This window comes from Salmo trutta, chromosome 29, assembly GCF_901001165.1.
Source record: "Salmo trutta chromosome 29, fSalTru1.1, whole genome shotgun sequence".
NCBI lineage: Eukaryota > Metazoa > Chordata > Actinopteri > Salmoniformes > Salmonidae > Salmo > Salmo trutta.
This window is the reverse complement of record NC_042985.1, coordinates 26,034,244-26,051,380: the sequence shown is the minus strand read 5'-3', so window position 1 is coordinate 26,051,380 and position 17,137 is coordinate 26,034,244. Positions and strand designations below refer to the sequence as shown.

The 17,137-nt window shown below is 40.9% G+C and overlaps 1 protein-coding gene across 1 annotated transcript in view; it reads left to right on the top strand.

Annotated features, from left to right (window-relative positions):
• Positions 1-5,838: 5,838 nt before the first annotated feature.
• LOC115167240 (disintegrin and metalloproteinase domain-containing protein 10) overlaps positions 5,839-17,137 on the top strand; it is a 97,268-nt gene continuing 85,969 nt past the window's right edge. The window contains exon 1 of the mRNA XM_029721447.1: positions 5,839-6,004. Within this exon, the coding sequence (XP_029577307.1) occupies positions 5,941-6,004 (64 nt within the window). The 5' untranslated portion in view covers positions 5,839-5,940. The remainder of the gene's footprint in view (positions 6,005-17,137) is intronic.

The window sequence follows — 17,137 nt, the reverse complement described above, 5'->3', positions numbered from 1 at the left end:
GCAAAACAAGGCCACATTTATATTGCATTGGCTAAAATGATTGCCACCGATTTCCAGCCATTTTTGATTGTGGAGGACAGAGGTTTTAGAAATTATAGCAATAGTCTAAATCCAATGTACACAATTCCAAGCCGGAAAACCCTTTCAAAATCACTTATTCCACAACTTTACGAGAGCACACAGGCTTCAGTGCGGGAAAGAGTACAAAAAGCTATTGCAGTTTGCCTTACCACTGACTGCTGGACATCACATTTATTTATATAGCCCTTCTTACATCAGCTGATATCTCAAAGTGCTGTACAGAAACCCAGCCTAAAACCCCAAACAGCAAGCAATGCAGGTGTAGAAGCACGGTGGCTAGGAAAAACTCCCTAGAAAGGCCAAAACCTAGGAATAAACCTAGAGAGGAACCAGGCTATGAGGGGTGGCCAGTCCTCTTCTGGCTGTGCCGAGTGTAGATTATAACAGCACATGGCCAAGATGTTCAAATGTTCATAAATGACCAGCATGGTCAAATAATAATAATCATAGTAGTTGTCGAGGGTGCAACAAGTCAGTAACACAAGAGTAAGTGTCAGTTGGCTTTTTCATAGCCGATCTTTGAGAGTATCTCTACCGCTCCTGCTATCTCTAGAGAGTTGAAAACAGCAGGTCTGGGACAGGTAGCATGTCCGGTGAACAGGTCAGGGTTCCAGCAGGTCTGGGACATGTAGCACATCCGGGTTCCATAGCCGCAGGCAGAACAGTTGGAACTGGAGCAGCAGCACGGCCAGGTGGACTGGGGACAGCAAGGAGTCATCAAGCCATGTAGTCCTGAGGCATGGTCCTAGGGCTCAGGTCCTCCGAGAGAGAGATGTACACTGTTACGTCATGCCAACAAAGCGAATTGAATTGAATTGAGAGAAAGAAAGAAAGAGAGAATTAGAGAGAGCATATTTAAATTCCCACAGGACACCGGAAAAGACAAGAGAAATACTCCAGATGTGACAGACTGACACTAGCCCCCCGACACATAAACTACTGCAGCATAAATACTGGAGGCTGAGACAGGAGGGGTCAGGAGAAACTGTGGCCCCATCCGATGAAACCCCCGGACAGGGCCAAACAGGTAGGATATAACCCCACCCACTTTGCCAAAGCACAGCCCCCACACCACTGGAGGGATATCTCCAACCACCAACTTACCATCCCGAGACAAGGCCGAGTATAGCCCACAAAGATCTCCGCCACGGCACAACCCAAGGGGGGGCGCCAACCCAGACAGGAAGACCACGTCAGTGACTCAACCCACTCAAGTGACACACCCCTCCCAGGGACGGCATGGAAGAACACCAGTAAGCCAGTGACTCAGCCCCTGTAATAGGGGCTGAGTGGAACTTTCTGTCCATTGGGTAATGGACAGGGTAACCACTTCTTACATGTCGGTTACATATCACTTAATTAAAGATTTTTTGATGTCTAGCTGTCTTCTGGACTGCTTTGAGTTCAGCGACAGACACCTCAGAGAACTGTTGAGAGGAACTGAGGAACTGTTGAGAGTTGCCAGAGAATGGCAAGTATATGGAAAAGTGGTATGTTGTGTTAGCGACAATGCAGCTAACATAACCAAAGCCATGAACATTTTTAAATGGACCCATCATCCATGTCTTGCCCACACAATCAACCTGATTGTAAGAGATACTCTGAAGGTGATGAACAAAGTGTGGACAAAGTGAAAGCATCTGTGGAATACTTCCACAGGAGCACAGTAGGTACTGAAAAACTAAAGTTTACACAAAGCCAGATGGGGATGCCTGAGCTGAGGCCTAAACAAGACTGCACTACAAGGTGGAATTCAACATGTTATATGTTGCAGCGGTTTCTTGAGTCAAAGGATGCCATCATCTCTACCCTGGCCATTGTCAGGGTAGAGATGTGCACCTGTTGATGCTTTGACCCAAGAGGAATGGGAGGTGGTGGAGGAGGTGTGCAGAGTCCTGGAACCCTTTGAGCAGGTCACTGTGGAGATCAGTGGAGAGAGGTACAGTAAGCAGTTATTACTACATCATTATTTAATCCAGTATTATATATGTATATGAGCAGTAGATGAGAATGTAGTATCAGTAGACAAAACATGAACCTGAACTAATAAGTTACTGTTCTCTCTTTTCAGCTATGTGACAGCCTCAAAAATGATACTCCTGTGTAAGGGTCTTGAGAGAATCACAGCCAGCCGCCAGAGAGAAGCAAATGTAACCACAGGACATGTGACAGTGTTGATGGACACCCTATGGTCATCAATGGACAGAAAGTTCCACAGAATGTAATGTAATCATGTGCTATCAGAAACCGCTGCACTTGACCCCATGTTTAAGAAGTTAGCTTTCAGTGATGCCAGAGCGATTGATGAGGCTCTTCAAAGAATAACCTCAGCAGCAGGGAGGGCCAGCCCCAGCAGTCAGCTGGCTCAGGCACCAGGGCAACAGGAAGAAGAGGGATCAGATGGAGCAGAAGCACCAGCAGTAGTGCCACAAATGTCTGCTGTTTGGATGCTGTTTGACAAGAGAGAAACTGGGGATGCAGCACAAAGGAATCCCTCAGCAGATGCCATTTTATTTATTTTTATTTCACCTTTATTTAACCAGGTAGGCCAGTTGAGAACAAGTTCTCATTTACAACTGCGACCTGGCCCAGATAAAGCAAAGCAGTGCGACAAAAACAACAACACAGAGTTACACATAAACAAACGTACAGTCAATAACACAATAGAAAAATATGTACAGTGTGTGCAAATGTAGAAAAGTAGGGAGGTAAGGCAATAAATAGGCCATAGAGGCGAAATAATTACAATTTAGCATTAACACTGGAGTGATAGATGTGCAGATGATGATGTGCAAGTAGAGATCCTGGGGTGCAAAAGAGCGAGAGGATAAGTAACAATATGGGGATGAGGTAGTTGGTTGTACTATTTACAGATTGGCTGTGTACAGGTACAGTGATCGGTAAGCTGCTCTGACAGCTGATGCTTAAAGTTAGAGAAGGAGATATAAGATTCCAGCTTCAGTGATTTTTGCAATTCGTTCCAGTCATTGGCAGCAGAGAACTGGAAGGAAAGGCGGCCAAAGGAATGCCATAATGGAAGTCCGATCCTATTTGGAGGAGCCCCTCCAGATCCTCTGAGCTGGTGGAAAAACAAGGCCTCTGTCTACCCACGGCTTACTAAAGTCACGACAGGGAGAATGCATAGCGGCCACATCCGTTCCCTCCTTTCTGAATGCAAATCTCTCATAAAAGCAAAATATGGTCAGCATTGCTGTGTGCTGCTGGTTATAACATGGCAATAAAGAAGAGAGAAAAGAGGGACCAGTTTAATGTTTTAAGTGGGATAATGCAGTTTTGCACATTGTTATTTATTTTTCTTTGATATGGTGCAATATTCTATTATTATGTTGTTCAGATTGTATTCATTTTGAATTGTTACATTTATATGCATTTTGTTTATATGCATTAAAAAAGTTATACTTTAAATGCACATGTGTAATAGCATCCTTCTTTTTTACATTTATTTCAATTTGTGGGATGCTGCAGTTTTGCAAATTGTTATTTATTTTTCTTTGATGTTGTGCAATATTCTATTATGCTGTCCAGATTGTATTCGTTTTGAATGGTTAGATTTATATGCACTTTGTTTATATACATTGAAAAGTTATACTTTAAATGCAAATGTTTAATAGCATTATATTTCATAACAAACCAATGCATTTTTAAATATATTGTGGTTAAGGTAGAGTATGATTTCATTTAATAATTTAATTAGAATTGTTTTAACACCAATCATAGTCAAACTATCGCAAACTATTTGACTTGAAAAAAATACAAAACATATATTTTTTAAAGAGCCGGCTCTTTAAAGCCAAAAGAGCCGGACAAAAGAGCCGGCTCTTTTTGGTGAGCTGAGCCGAACGAGCCGGCTCACTGAAAAGAGCCAGGAATGCCCATCACTACAAGAACATTCATATCGACTGAACAGTGGTGCTAACGGCACATGTTTATCTGTTGATCTGTTTGACTCAGAGCGTTGAAATGTGGCACACATGCTCAGGGATGTGAGTCTAGCTAACCCACATGATATCTCAGACACCAGATTTTGACGAAACTTGGGTGAATGATGCGTCTTGCCATAGAGATCCAGCACTTACAAAATTACACTGATTGGCCCAAGGGGAGCGCTATAGTAATGAACTGTACGTACGTTAGTCACACGCAACATCTCAGATAACACTGGCCCGATTTGTATGAAACTTGGGCGAATGATGCGTCTTGCCATGTAGATCCGTCATTTACAATATTACATTGATTGGCCCAAGGGGGGTGCTGCATTATTCGTGGGGGATTACATGTTTACTGTACCTCATACTTCTGCATATTAATCTGGTACTGGTACTCCCTGTATATAACTCCATTATGGTGTATTTTATTGTCCCCCACGATGAAATTGGGGAAGGGACTGTGGATCTGTCTCCATCTGTAAATTCCTATGCTCGTCAAACGCTATATCTCAGACAGCACTGTCCCGATTTTGACAAAACTTGGATTAACGATGCGTTTTGCCATAAAGATCTGGCATTTACAAGATTATACCGATTGGCCCAATGCAGGAGTTTTTAGTAACTAACTGAATTGTGTTAGTCACACAATATCTCAACTGGTAGCAGCAGCAGACTGACAAGTTGTTATGTGATTTCCAGTTCAGTCAGGGTAGTGGCTTTTTTTAGCCACACAGTGGCAGAAGCTACACAGTGAAAAGAACAACGCTGTATGTCTGATGTACAGTATGTCTTATAGGAAATAAGAGATAGGCATTTTTTCCAGTCAATAGTTACAAAGAGTGCGTTTTCGCTAACCCTAACCCTTTCCTAACATTAACCTTAACCTAATTATTCTAACCTGCTACGTTAATTATCCTAACCTGCTGTGTAAGTTCTCCTAACCTGTTACAAAACAGTCACCTCTGGTTGTAGCTGTATGGAAGTGGCGTTTTTAGGGAATCTCAGCAAAGACGATTAGTGCAGAGACAATATTCAACAAATTCACAATGAATTCAACACAAATAGCTGTCTCTGAGCAGTGCAAATGCATGTGGGGCCACACACCTCTATCGATTGTTCCTTGAATTTTTTAAAATGTTTCACCCCAATTCATATATGCATTGACATTTCACGGTGGAATCTATTGTAGTGATGTACTGTATTCAATACTGAAATCATATTCCATTAAATCAGGGTACAGGGATATTTTTAAAACTCTGTCCAAGACAAATGCATTATTGTCAATACATGATATTGTATTATACAAAGCCATGAGTGCATGGAATTCCCTTCCATCTTATATAGCGCAAGTGAACAGCAAACCTGGTTTCAAGAAACAAATAAAGCTACACCTCACAGCACAACGCCTGTCCCCCATGTGACCTACTTGTTGTTTGAATGTACTAACATGTATGAGCAACTCATAGATGCACACACACAAAACATGTTAATGTTTTTAAATGTATGCAAATTGTCAAGTATTTAGTCTGTAATGTCTTTTTCGTTATATGTCGGACCCCAGTAAGACTAGCTGTCGCCATTGGCGTTGTCTAATGGGATCCTAATACATAAAAAAATATTAATTTGTAGGCTAACTTGATATTGAAAAGTGGCTTGGTTTGTCGCTGTTGAATTTATTGCACTTGAATTGTTGTTTTCAACAAATAAGCGGCCCTATCAAATAAAAGCAAACAGGTTTTGTTGCGCTAGTGAGGTAGGAGGGACTAGAACGCTGCCTGCGCCTGACGTCAGGCGGTTGGAGACAAGCGGTGAAAGGCAGTTGTGAAGGTACTGCCATAAACAGAGCGCGGACTGCGCCTTTAAGAAGTGCAAATCGAAACAGTAAAGCATTCGCCGTGTCAATGTTCTAACAATGAATTTAATCGATATGGTCTTGATACAACTCTTGCTGTTTAATTGCATATGGACCATTAAAGGTACGTTTGGGCATTCTGATTCATACAGCAAGAAAAGTGTTTAACCGCTAGCTAGCTCGCTAATCGGATTCAGGAAATGGTAGCAAGCGAGCTAGGCTAGCAGCGTTAACGTTACCTAGCTGGGAGGGGTCCAGCTCCTATTTTATTTTATTTTTTTACATTTATGGTTCCGCTAGGACTATATCGAGAGAGCCTAAGAAAGGTCCACCGGACTGTGGTGGATATTTTTCTTAAGACATTCTCAACTATCTATAATCTGATGTTTACTAAAAGTTATATAGTATCAACATACTAGTCCTCATCACTGCAGTGTCAGTCACGCACTGTTAGTTCAGAGAGTCGAGTACAGTAGTTCCCAAACGTGAAATGGGTTCCCCTGAGAAGGTGATCTTATCAAACAAATGAAGAACTTTTTTTTTTCTCTTCAATTGGGTTTAGAATACAACTTGTTAGTGTCGACTAAGACATTTTATGCTATTCGAATGTGCTTTCATAGTTCTGGCCATCCGGCAGGACCTAACATTGAGTAAATATGAACACATAGCATTAACTAACGTTAGGGGGTATACTTTTTCCAAATGGGGTCCTCTGTATATTCTAGTGTCAATTTAGGGTCTTGTGCAGTAAACGTTTGGGAACCCCTGGTCTAGTAGCAAGTTGATTTGTGTAGATGTTTGCTGTCAGAGTGATTACATGCTAATGTACAGAATGTTCTAGCTATTTCGACAGAAAGGAAAAGGATATTCACACATTGTGACACTGTAAATTACAACTGTCATTCTCATGATATGCCCACTCACTGACTTTTCTTTTTGTATTTTATATGTACACAGCCTAGCTAGATCTCTATGGTTCTGATGCAAACATGACTTGATTTATATGGTAGGTTATATCATTCTAATCTGATTTGAATTCATTCAGCACTCAGAGCTCCTGAAAACATGACACATATGGACAGGATGTCCCCTGTGATGTAGTAGCGTGCATTAGAAGAGACTTTTACTGACCCATGTAGGCTTTTTCATAAACATGGCATCAAACGTTTGACTTCATCATTATTCTTCGCCCGGTTAAGGTCCCACTCCATCTGGGTCTGACTACTGCTGAGTTGACTATACACCTCATCTGTCTGACATTGAATGCATTTTTCATTTCCCTCTCCTGTTTGCTATGGGATAAAAGACATATGCCGGGTCTGTTTTTTACCTGCTCTGACGGTCTGTTTTTTTCATGTGTGTGAACACAAAGTGAGCAATTGATCTGCCTGAAGCTGCTGTGGGCCTTGTGTTCCCCTGTGCCCCCTGAGCATTGAGCTCCCCTGCAATTCCTGACTGGTGTCCTGTTTGTTCAACGATGGAAACAGAAACATTCCACTGCAGATTAAGTGTTGTTTCAGAGACGGCTAGGTCTGGTTAAATTAAATGATCAGGACTTGGATTTCATTTGCTCCTCATAAATTGTTATTGTGTTGTCAAATCCCCATATTGAAATTACTAGTGCATAATTTATCATCCTAATTAATTATTTTGTTTGTTGATTCCACTTGAGAAACTCTCATTAGCTGATAAAGTAGAATGAACCATGTTTCATGGCTCTCCTCGGTGAGCTAATGTTCCCACTCATTTGCATTAATCATGGGGTTTTGTTGACTTAGTTATGTTATTCATGATGGCCAAGTTTGAGACTTTCGTTTTTTTATTTGTCTTTTAGTACAGTAATGACTCCAATCCATACAAAGGACTGGGACATACGCTCAAATTCGAATACTGTAAAAGTACATCGTTCCTCCCTGTCTTCAACTGTCCTTATGGGGATGACTCTTCTCATGTGGTTTGATTCGTGAAGCAACTCAATGTTACGCCATATTGGTTTTACCTACCCTACCATGTCTGATCACGGTTCACTTGAAGGGTGTACAGAATAATGCTTTAAACAATGCCTTCAGCATCAAATTGGTTCACCTGATGTTATGTTGGGGGTCAGATAGTAATTTTGATGTCAGGGCTGTCAGACTAATGGCAGAACTAAACAGAGCAGCAGCAGAGCTCTGTGTGAGGCACATGTTCCCTGGTGTGTCTTTAACCTCTCTTGGGAATGTGGGACGTGACCGTCCCACCTGCGGGACACTATTCAACAGCCAGTGAAATAGCAGGGCGCCAAATTCAAAACAAAAATCTCATAATTCAAATTTCTCACACATACTAGTGTTTTACACCATTTTAAAGATAATCTTTTCGTTAATCCAACCACATTGTCCGATTTCAAAAAGGCTTTATGGTGAAAGCATAGCATTAGATTATGTTAGGACATAACCTTGACAAGAAAAACCACACAGCCATTTTCCAAGCAAGAAGAGGCGTCACAAAAACCAGAAATACAGCTAAAATTAATCACGAACCTTTGATAATCTTCATCAGATGGCACTCATAGGACTTCAGGTTACACAATACATGTATGTTTTGCTCGATAAAGTTCATATTTATATCCAAAAACCCCATTTTACTTTGGCGTGTAATGTTCAGAAATGTTTTGCCTCCCAAAACTTCCGGTGAATGAGCACATCAATTTACAGAAATACTCATCATAAACTTTAAATCAAAGAATTATAGATACACTTCTCCTTAATGTGTCACTGTGTCAGATTTCAAAAAAACGAAAGCACACTTTGCAATAATCTGAGTACAGCGTTCAGACACGAAACCAAACCCGCCATAAAACTCAGAAATAATATTATAAATATTCACTTACCTTTGATGATCTTCATCAGAATGCACTCCCAGGAATCCCAGGTCCACAATAAATGTTTGTTTTGTTCGATAAAGTCCATCATTTATGTCCAAATACCTCCTTTTTGTTCACGCGTTCAGTCCTCTACTCCAAATGCAGGATGCGCGCGAAAATGTCACGACGAAAAGTAAAAAAAGTTATATTTACGTTTGTAGAAATATGTCAAACGATGTCTAGCATCAATCTTTAGGATGTTTTTAACAAAGATCTTCAGTAATATTCCAACTGGATAATTCCAATGTCTTCAGAAAAGAAAAGGAACACAGCTCACACTCACGTGAGTGCGCACCTCTGAGCTCATGTCATTTCCTCACTCATCTGACTCCAGGCCCTCTTGTTCGTTCCATATTCACAGTAGAAGCATGACACAACATTCTAAAGACTGTTGACATCTAGTGGAAGCCTTAGGAAGTGCAACATGAACCCTAAGTCACTGTGTACTATATAGGCAATCACTTACAAAACTTCAAGCCTCAGATTTCCACACATCCTGGTTGGATTTTTCTCAGGTTTTTGCCTGCCATGTGGGTTCTGTTATACTCACAGACATTATTCAAACAGTTTTAGAAACTTCAGTGTTTTCTATCCAAATCTACTAATAATATGCATATCCTATCTTCTGAGCCTGAGTAGCAGGCAGTTTAATTTGGGCACGCCTTTCATCCGGAAGTCAAAATACTGCCCCCTACCCTAGAGAAGTTAAGAGAGCGTTTGCTGCCAACTGAGAGTGTGTGAGTAGAGAGGATGCCGCCCAGAGTCCGTGATGGTTCACCATGATGTTTGCTTTCTGTGGAAAAGAGGATATGAGCCAGACCCAGCACTGCCTTCTGTGACTGGAAATCAAATGACTACTGCGGAAACAGTTCTCTTAGAGGACCATGACAATGTTCTTTCATAAACTAAGAAGATAAGTCCACCAATGTCCACTCCAAATGCAATTTTAAAAGCACAGATTTGTATTCAAAAGGAGAGTTTGGGATTAAATTGGTCACCACTATAGCAATTAATGTCCTCTAGGCTTAGGCTATATGCTCAGAGCCTCAGATCATTGTACACTGAGTGTACAAAACATTAGGAACACCCTCCCGATATTGAGTTGCATGGACTCTATAAGGTGTCGAAAGCATTCCACAGGGATGCTTCCCACAGTTGTCAAGTTGGCTGGAAGGCCTTTGGGTGGTGGACCGTTCTTAATACACACGGAAACAGTTGAGCGTGAAAAACCCTTGACACATTCAAACCGGTGTGCCTGCACCTACTGCCATACCCCGCTCAAAGGCACTTAAATCCCCCTGAATGGCACACATACACAATCCTCCTCCCCTTCATCTACACTGACTGAAGTGGATTTAACAGGTGGCATCAATAAGGGATCATAGCTTTCTCCTAGATTCACCTGGTCAGTCTATGTCATGGAAAGAGCTGGTGTTCCTAATGTTTTGTACACTGTGTATTATCTTATACATTTTACTGGAAAGGCAAATTATGTTATCAGTATTTGGGTTTCAAAATCTATAATTCAATGCCAGATGCCACACGCAAATTAATAATGAATGTGAGATGTTGTCATAAAACCATATATTTGATTCATGGGTGGATATTAATGATTTGTTAGGGTTTGTGGTAACAGATTCTTCCCTTTTGACTCAAATATGTTTCCAGGGTTGGAAATGAATTATTCATAGAGGGAAAGCAGGAGATCTGGCTAATCTGTTCTTGTTGAGAGAAACATTTTTAGCTGGTACTGACCCAAAAGCCATCATTTCTAAAGAGGAAGTAGAGTAGGCAGCCATGTTAATTGACTAGGAACATCCCTATGTTCCAACGGATCATATTCTCTTCACTTGTTGAGATGCTGTCTTTTCACTAGCGCTGTGGCAGTCCACACCGGCTTCATTTTCTCCCATTCTGCTGTTTCACACAGACATTACATGGGGTGTGTGACTTCCCCTGACATTTGAATGTATTGGACAGCATTTGCCAAGAGAAGATAAGATGTCAGCAAGACTCCGAGAGAGCGACTCTGCCGAAAGGCCTTGCTTGTATGTGGAGAATAAAACAGTGTTTTGGAGCCATCAGGAGTTGCACTGAGTCCTGTGCTTTGGTAATGCACAGTGGCTTGTTAGGGAGGCATAGCAAAGCCTTTCAGAATGTGGGGTTGTGGGAAAAATATGTAATCCTGGATTATATTTCCCCTCACATGTCCAAAGAACTTCAATGAGTTTCCACAATTGACATTGTTATAATATTGTATTTTGTTAGTTTGAAGCATGCAGAGCAGCATTCTAGTATATTCACACTCACAAAGGCAAATATTGACCATATTCAAGATGTGCAATGTCAGTGTCAGAAATGCAGAGGGGCTTTGTGCATTTTTGCCCCTAGATTTTCCATATTTGCCCCTGAAAGCTCTTGACAGAAAAAGTCAACGGGCAAAATATGCCCTTTAGATAATTTTTTTCTCCATTGGTATCACACGTCATACAGTATGTGTCCACAAAGGATTGTCCTTGACTCATCCAATCAGATAAAGTGCACTCTGCTGGCAGCTATCTCTTTCCCCCCAGCACTCCCCCATCTCGCCCTCTTTGTTGTCAACATTCTTATTTTCGGTGCATTTTCCAAGTTGTGAAAATGCTAGTGTTCTTTTCTGGTGTATTGTCAACTAAGGTCAGAGATTGCTTAATTGGATTCCCCCTGTTCAAGGGCATCCTTTCCATGTTTCAGGTGTAGCCTAATGTGTAGGCTATAAACAAATAGGCCCCATGTACGAAATGCAGGGAAGTTTGTCTAGTGGTGACGTAGTATTGATACCCAAGGCAATATGACATTTCTTCACCTTAGGAGGAAATGTGATTCACACAATCATTTTTTTGCTTCTCTAGTTTAAACCTCTGAATAAGCCATGATAAACCCACAGCTGCATTTTATCATACTCTTACTGTAGTGCGTGTAGGGTTGGAACTTTCAATAAAGACACTCCCGCTGTCAGCTGGTTGTAGTGTGTATGGTGCTGCAGTAGTGTAAACACAGTGACATGATTGGCGGAGCTGTTTCCGTTCTGTTCCATCCCAGGGTGAGCAGACAGAGTAGTGTTTGTGTGTGTGTGCATCACCAACATGCACTGTAAGATTAATGGGTCATGACAGGAAATGGGTGCTTTTCTGTGTGTGTGTGTGTGTGTGTGTGTGTGTTTTTGAAAGGTTGAAAAACACAGGGAAATTGTATTGGTCACATACACATGTTTAGCAGATGTTATTACGAGTGTATCGACATGCTTATGCTTCTAGATCCGACAGTGCAGCAGTGTCTAACAGGTAATATCTAACAAATTCCACAAAACCTAGTACACACAATCTAGTAAAGGAATGGGATGAGAATATATAAAATAGATATGTATATCATTATGGTAGGAGACTATAACACAGTGTTAAGTACCTCAATGGACCGTAAAGGTAATCACTCTACAAACTATCATCACTGTGCCCTTAAGGAAGTCACAAATATTATGGACACATTAGAAATAGGGGATATTTGGAGACAAAAAACCCCCCGACCTAGTGAGATATACATGGAGATTTAATCAAGCTAGTCATCTTGACTACTTTCTTGTCTCATTCTCTCATGCATCAAAGGTTAAAAAGTTTTAATAGGAGACAGAATGCGATCGGATCATCATCTAATTGGCATTCACATAACTCCTATAGATTTTCCACGTGGACAGGGATATTGGAACTGTAATCAAAGTTCACTGGAGGACAACTTATTTTTAACTAAGACAAAATAATTTATAACTGCATTTTTCCAGTATAATATAGGTTCAGCAAATCCCCTTATTGTTTGGGATACCTTAAAATGTACCTTCAGAGGTTATTCATCAATAATAAAAAAGACGTTTCTGGCTAAAGAGACAAGACTAACAAGGGAAATCCATGAACTAATAGTACAGGTAGATAGCAATTAAAACAATACTACAGAGATACAAAACAAGTTAGAGGAAAAATAACTTTAACTTATTCAAGAACGATCTAATGTAATCTATGACAAAAATAAAGCAAACTGGATGGAATATGGAGAAAAATGCACAAAATTCTTCCTCAATCTCCAATACAGGAATGCTAGCCAAAATAATTTGCAGAAACTCGTTACTGAAGACGGAGTCATCTTTGATTCTCCGAATTATATTTTAAAAAGAGGAAGCTAATTATTTTAGGCAGATGTTCTGTTTTCCATGTCATCCTCTCCCACTGAATGAAAATTACGGTAAGGAATTCTTTCCAAATAATATAAAAATTAACAAATGTACTGAAAGATCAGTGCGAATGCCAAATTACAGAGGAATACCTTTTTGAGGCTATTAAATCCTTTCAGTCTGGAAACACCCCAGGGCTTAATAGCATATCAGTAGAGGTATATCAAGCCTTTTTTGATTGTTATAACTACTCCTATAGAAATGGTAGTCTGTCAGGTACTCAGCAGGAAGGTCTGATTTCTCTCTTATTAAAACAAGACCCAGATGGCAAATATAAAGTCCCTGTTTATCTAAAAAAGCTGGAGGCCCCTTACACTTCAATATTGCGACGCAAAAATACTAGCGAAATGCATAGCACTCAGAATTAAAAGGGTTTTACCAGGTATTGTTCATCTTGATCAGACAGGTTTTTTACATGGATGATACATTGGAGATAATATACGACCACTGCTAAAAATAATAGAACATCATGAAACATCTAAGAAGCTAGGCCTGGTATTTATAGCGGATTTTGAAAAGGCATTTGATGAAGTAAGACTGGATTTTTGTATTTTTTATAAATGCCTGTTTTTTTCAGTTTTGGTAAATCTCTTTATAAAATGGGTAAAAATAATGTATAGCAACCCCAAGTGTAAAATAGTAAATAACGGATACTTCTCAGAGTTTTGAATTGTCAAGAGGAGTGAAACAAGGTTGTTCGCTGTCACCATATCTATTCGTTATGGCCATCGAAATGCTAGCAATTAAAATCGGATACAATAACAACATTAGAGGATTAGAAATCCAAGGCTTAAAAAGGTGTCCGTGTATGCTGACGACTCAAGTTTTATTGGAATTTTGAAAAAATGCAACTTTTACATTACCCTGCAGTTTACCTATAAAATAGGCTGATGGTGAAGTAGACATACTTGGTATTCATATCACAAAATATATAAATAAGCTCTCCACAATGAATTTCAATAGAAAACTTGTAAAAATAGACAAGATCCTGCAACCATGGAGAGGTAAATACCTGTCTATTTATGGAAAAATTGCCCTGATTAACTCCTTAGTCATATCTCAGTTTACTCAGTTACTTATGGCGCTGCCTACTCCTACTGATTCGTTTTTTCAAATCATATGAGCAAATAATATTTCGCTTTATCTGGGACGCTAAACCAGACAAAATAAAATGAGCCTATCTATATTATGAATTGGGTGGGTTGAGATTATTAAATATAAAGCACTAAACCTCTCTCTAAAAGCTTCACTCATTCAAAAGTTTTATTTGAATCCTAAATGGTTCTGAAGTAGATTAATAAGAAAAGCTCATCCATTGTTTAAAAATTGCCTTTGTGCAGATTGCCATGTCTCATTTTCGAATAATTGAAAATGATACTTTTTTCAAAGTATCTGTCTTTTTCAAACAAGCATTGCAGAGCTGGCTACAATTTCAATTTCATCCCCCTGAAAACATAGAACAAATATTATGGCTGAACTCAAATGTGCTGGTTGATAAAAATACCTGTATTTATGGGAAAGATGTTTGAAAAGGGTATTTTGTTCTTAAATTATATTGTTATTTGGAATGGTAGAGTTATCAGAAGTGCATGGGAAGGTCTGCTCAATCCAATAGTACAACCAGTTGATTACAGCATTACCCCAAAAATGGAGGATGCAGGTGGCAGCGGGAGGAGGTAGGGAACCGGTCTGTCTGCCCAATATATAAAGGATCAAAACTGGCGAAGGAATCAAAATAGGAAAGTATACCAGTTTCATTTGAGGACCAGGATGTTGACAACTGTGCCGTACAGATTGCAAAATAGTCGGGAAGAGATTTTTGATGTACCGATTCCATGGTACAGAGTGTATGAGTTGATATGTAAAACAACGCAGGATTCAAGCCTTTGTGCTTTTCAGCAAAAATTATTATATACACTGCTCAAAAAAATAAAGGGAACACTTAAACAACACAATGTAACTCCAAGTCAATCACATTTCTGTGAAATCAAACTGTCCACTTAGGAAGCAACACTGATTGACAATACATTTCACATGCTGTTGTGCAAATGGAATAGACAACAGGTGGAAATTATAGGCAATTAGCAAGACACCCCCAATAAAGGAGTGGTTCTGCAGGTGGGGACCACAGACCACTTCTCAGTTCCTATGCTTCCTGGCTGATGTTTTGGTCACTTTTGAATGCTGGCGGTGCTTTCACTCTAGTGGTAGCATGAGACGGAGTCTACAACCCACGCAAGTGGCTCAGGTAGTGCAGCTCATCCAGGATGGCACATCAATGCAAGCTGTGGCAAGAAGGTTTGCTGTGTCTGTCAGCGTAGTGTCCAGAGCATGGAGGCGCTACCAGGAGACAGGCCAGTACATCAGGTGATGTGGAGGAGGCCATAGGAGGGCAACAACCCAGCAGCAGGACCGCTACCTCCGCCTTTGTGCAAGGAGGAGCAGGAGAAGCACTGCCAGAGCCCTGAAAAATGACCTCCAGCAGGCCACAAATGTGCATGTGTCTGCTCAAACGGTCAGAAACAGACTCCACGAGGGTGGTATGAGGGCCCGACGTCCACGGGGGGGTTGGGCTTACAGCCCAACACCATGCAGGACGTTTGGCATTTGCCAGAGAACACCAAGATTGGCAAATTCGCCACTGGCGCCCTGTGCTCTTCACAGATGAAAGCAGGTTCACACTGAGCACGTGACAGACGTGACAGAGTCTGGAGACGCCGTGGAGAACGTTCTGCTGCCTGCAACATCCTCCAACATGACCGGTCTGGCGGTGGGTCAGTCATGGTGTGGGGTGGCATTTCTTTGGGGGGCCGCACAGCCCTCCATGTGCTCGCCAGAGGTAGCCTGACTGCCATTAGGTACCGAGATGAGATCCTCAGACCCCTTGTGAGACCATATGCTGGTGCGGTTGGCCCTGGGTTCCTCCTAATGCAAGACAATGCTAGACCTCATGTGGCTGGAGTGTGTCAGCAGTTCCTGCAAGAGGAAGGCATTGATGCTATGGACTGGCCCGCCCGTTCCCCAGACCTGAATCCAATTGAGCACATCTGGGACATCATGTCTCGCTCCATCCACCAACGCCACGTTGCACCACAGACTGTCCAGGAGTTGGCGGATGCTTTAGTCCAGGTCTGGGAGGAGATCCCTCAGGAGACCATCCGCCACCTCATCAGGAGCATGCCCAGGCGTTGTAGGGAGGTCATACAGGCACGTGGAGGCCACACACACTACTGAGCCTCATTTTGACTTGTTATAAGGACATTACATCAAAGTTGGATCAGCCTGTAGTGTGGTTTTCCACTTTAATTTTGAGTGTGACTCCAAATCCAGACCTCCATGGGTTGATAAATTGGATTTCCATGGATTATTTTGTTGTCAGCACATTCAACTATGTAAAGAAAAAAGTATTTAATAAGATTATTTCTTTCATTCAGATCTAGGATGTGTTGTTTAAGTGTTCCCTTTATTTTTTTGAGCAGTGTATATTTTTTTATGAAATGTATGCATTCAGTACTGTAAGTTGCTCTGGATAAGAGCGTCTGCTAAAATGACAAAAAAAAAAGTAACATGTAGGTAGCCTGTTTCTGGTCTCAGGTTCAGGAATGGCTGAAAATGGATCTAAAATTAACCCTAGAAATAGTACTGTTAGGAGATCTGGAGAGACCTGGTCAGTCAATTACTAATACTCTTAGTAAAAGTATTTATTTTCAACTCGCAATCTGTGGATAGATGGGTTGGGATGTGGAATTGGAGACATGTGGGAGTGGAGTTAGAATGATGGTCAAAGATAAGTCTAAATAAAACACACTTGTTATTATGTTTGAATGACACTGAGGGGCAGTGTTTTTACAACTAATGCCGGTTTGCCTGAGGCTGATGCCGTGCAGGTACACATGCATATACACACACTCGCATTCAAATAAACGCATACAAGAACACACACATACATGTAATAGTGTCAGACATATTCAGTTGGTATTGCTGTAATGATTTTAGTTGTTATTTATTTGCATTGTTTGCTGTTTTCTGTCTTTTTTTCAATTTAGTTCATTCTCTTGGTTGCTGGTGCATTGGGGGGTGGGGAATGGAATTAA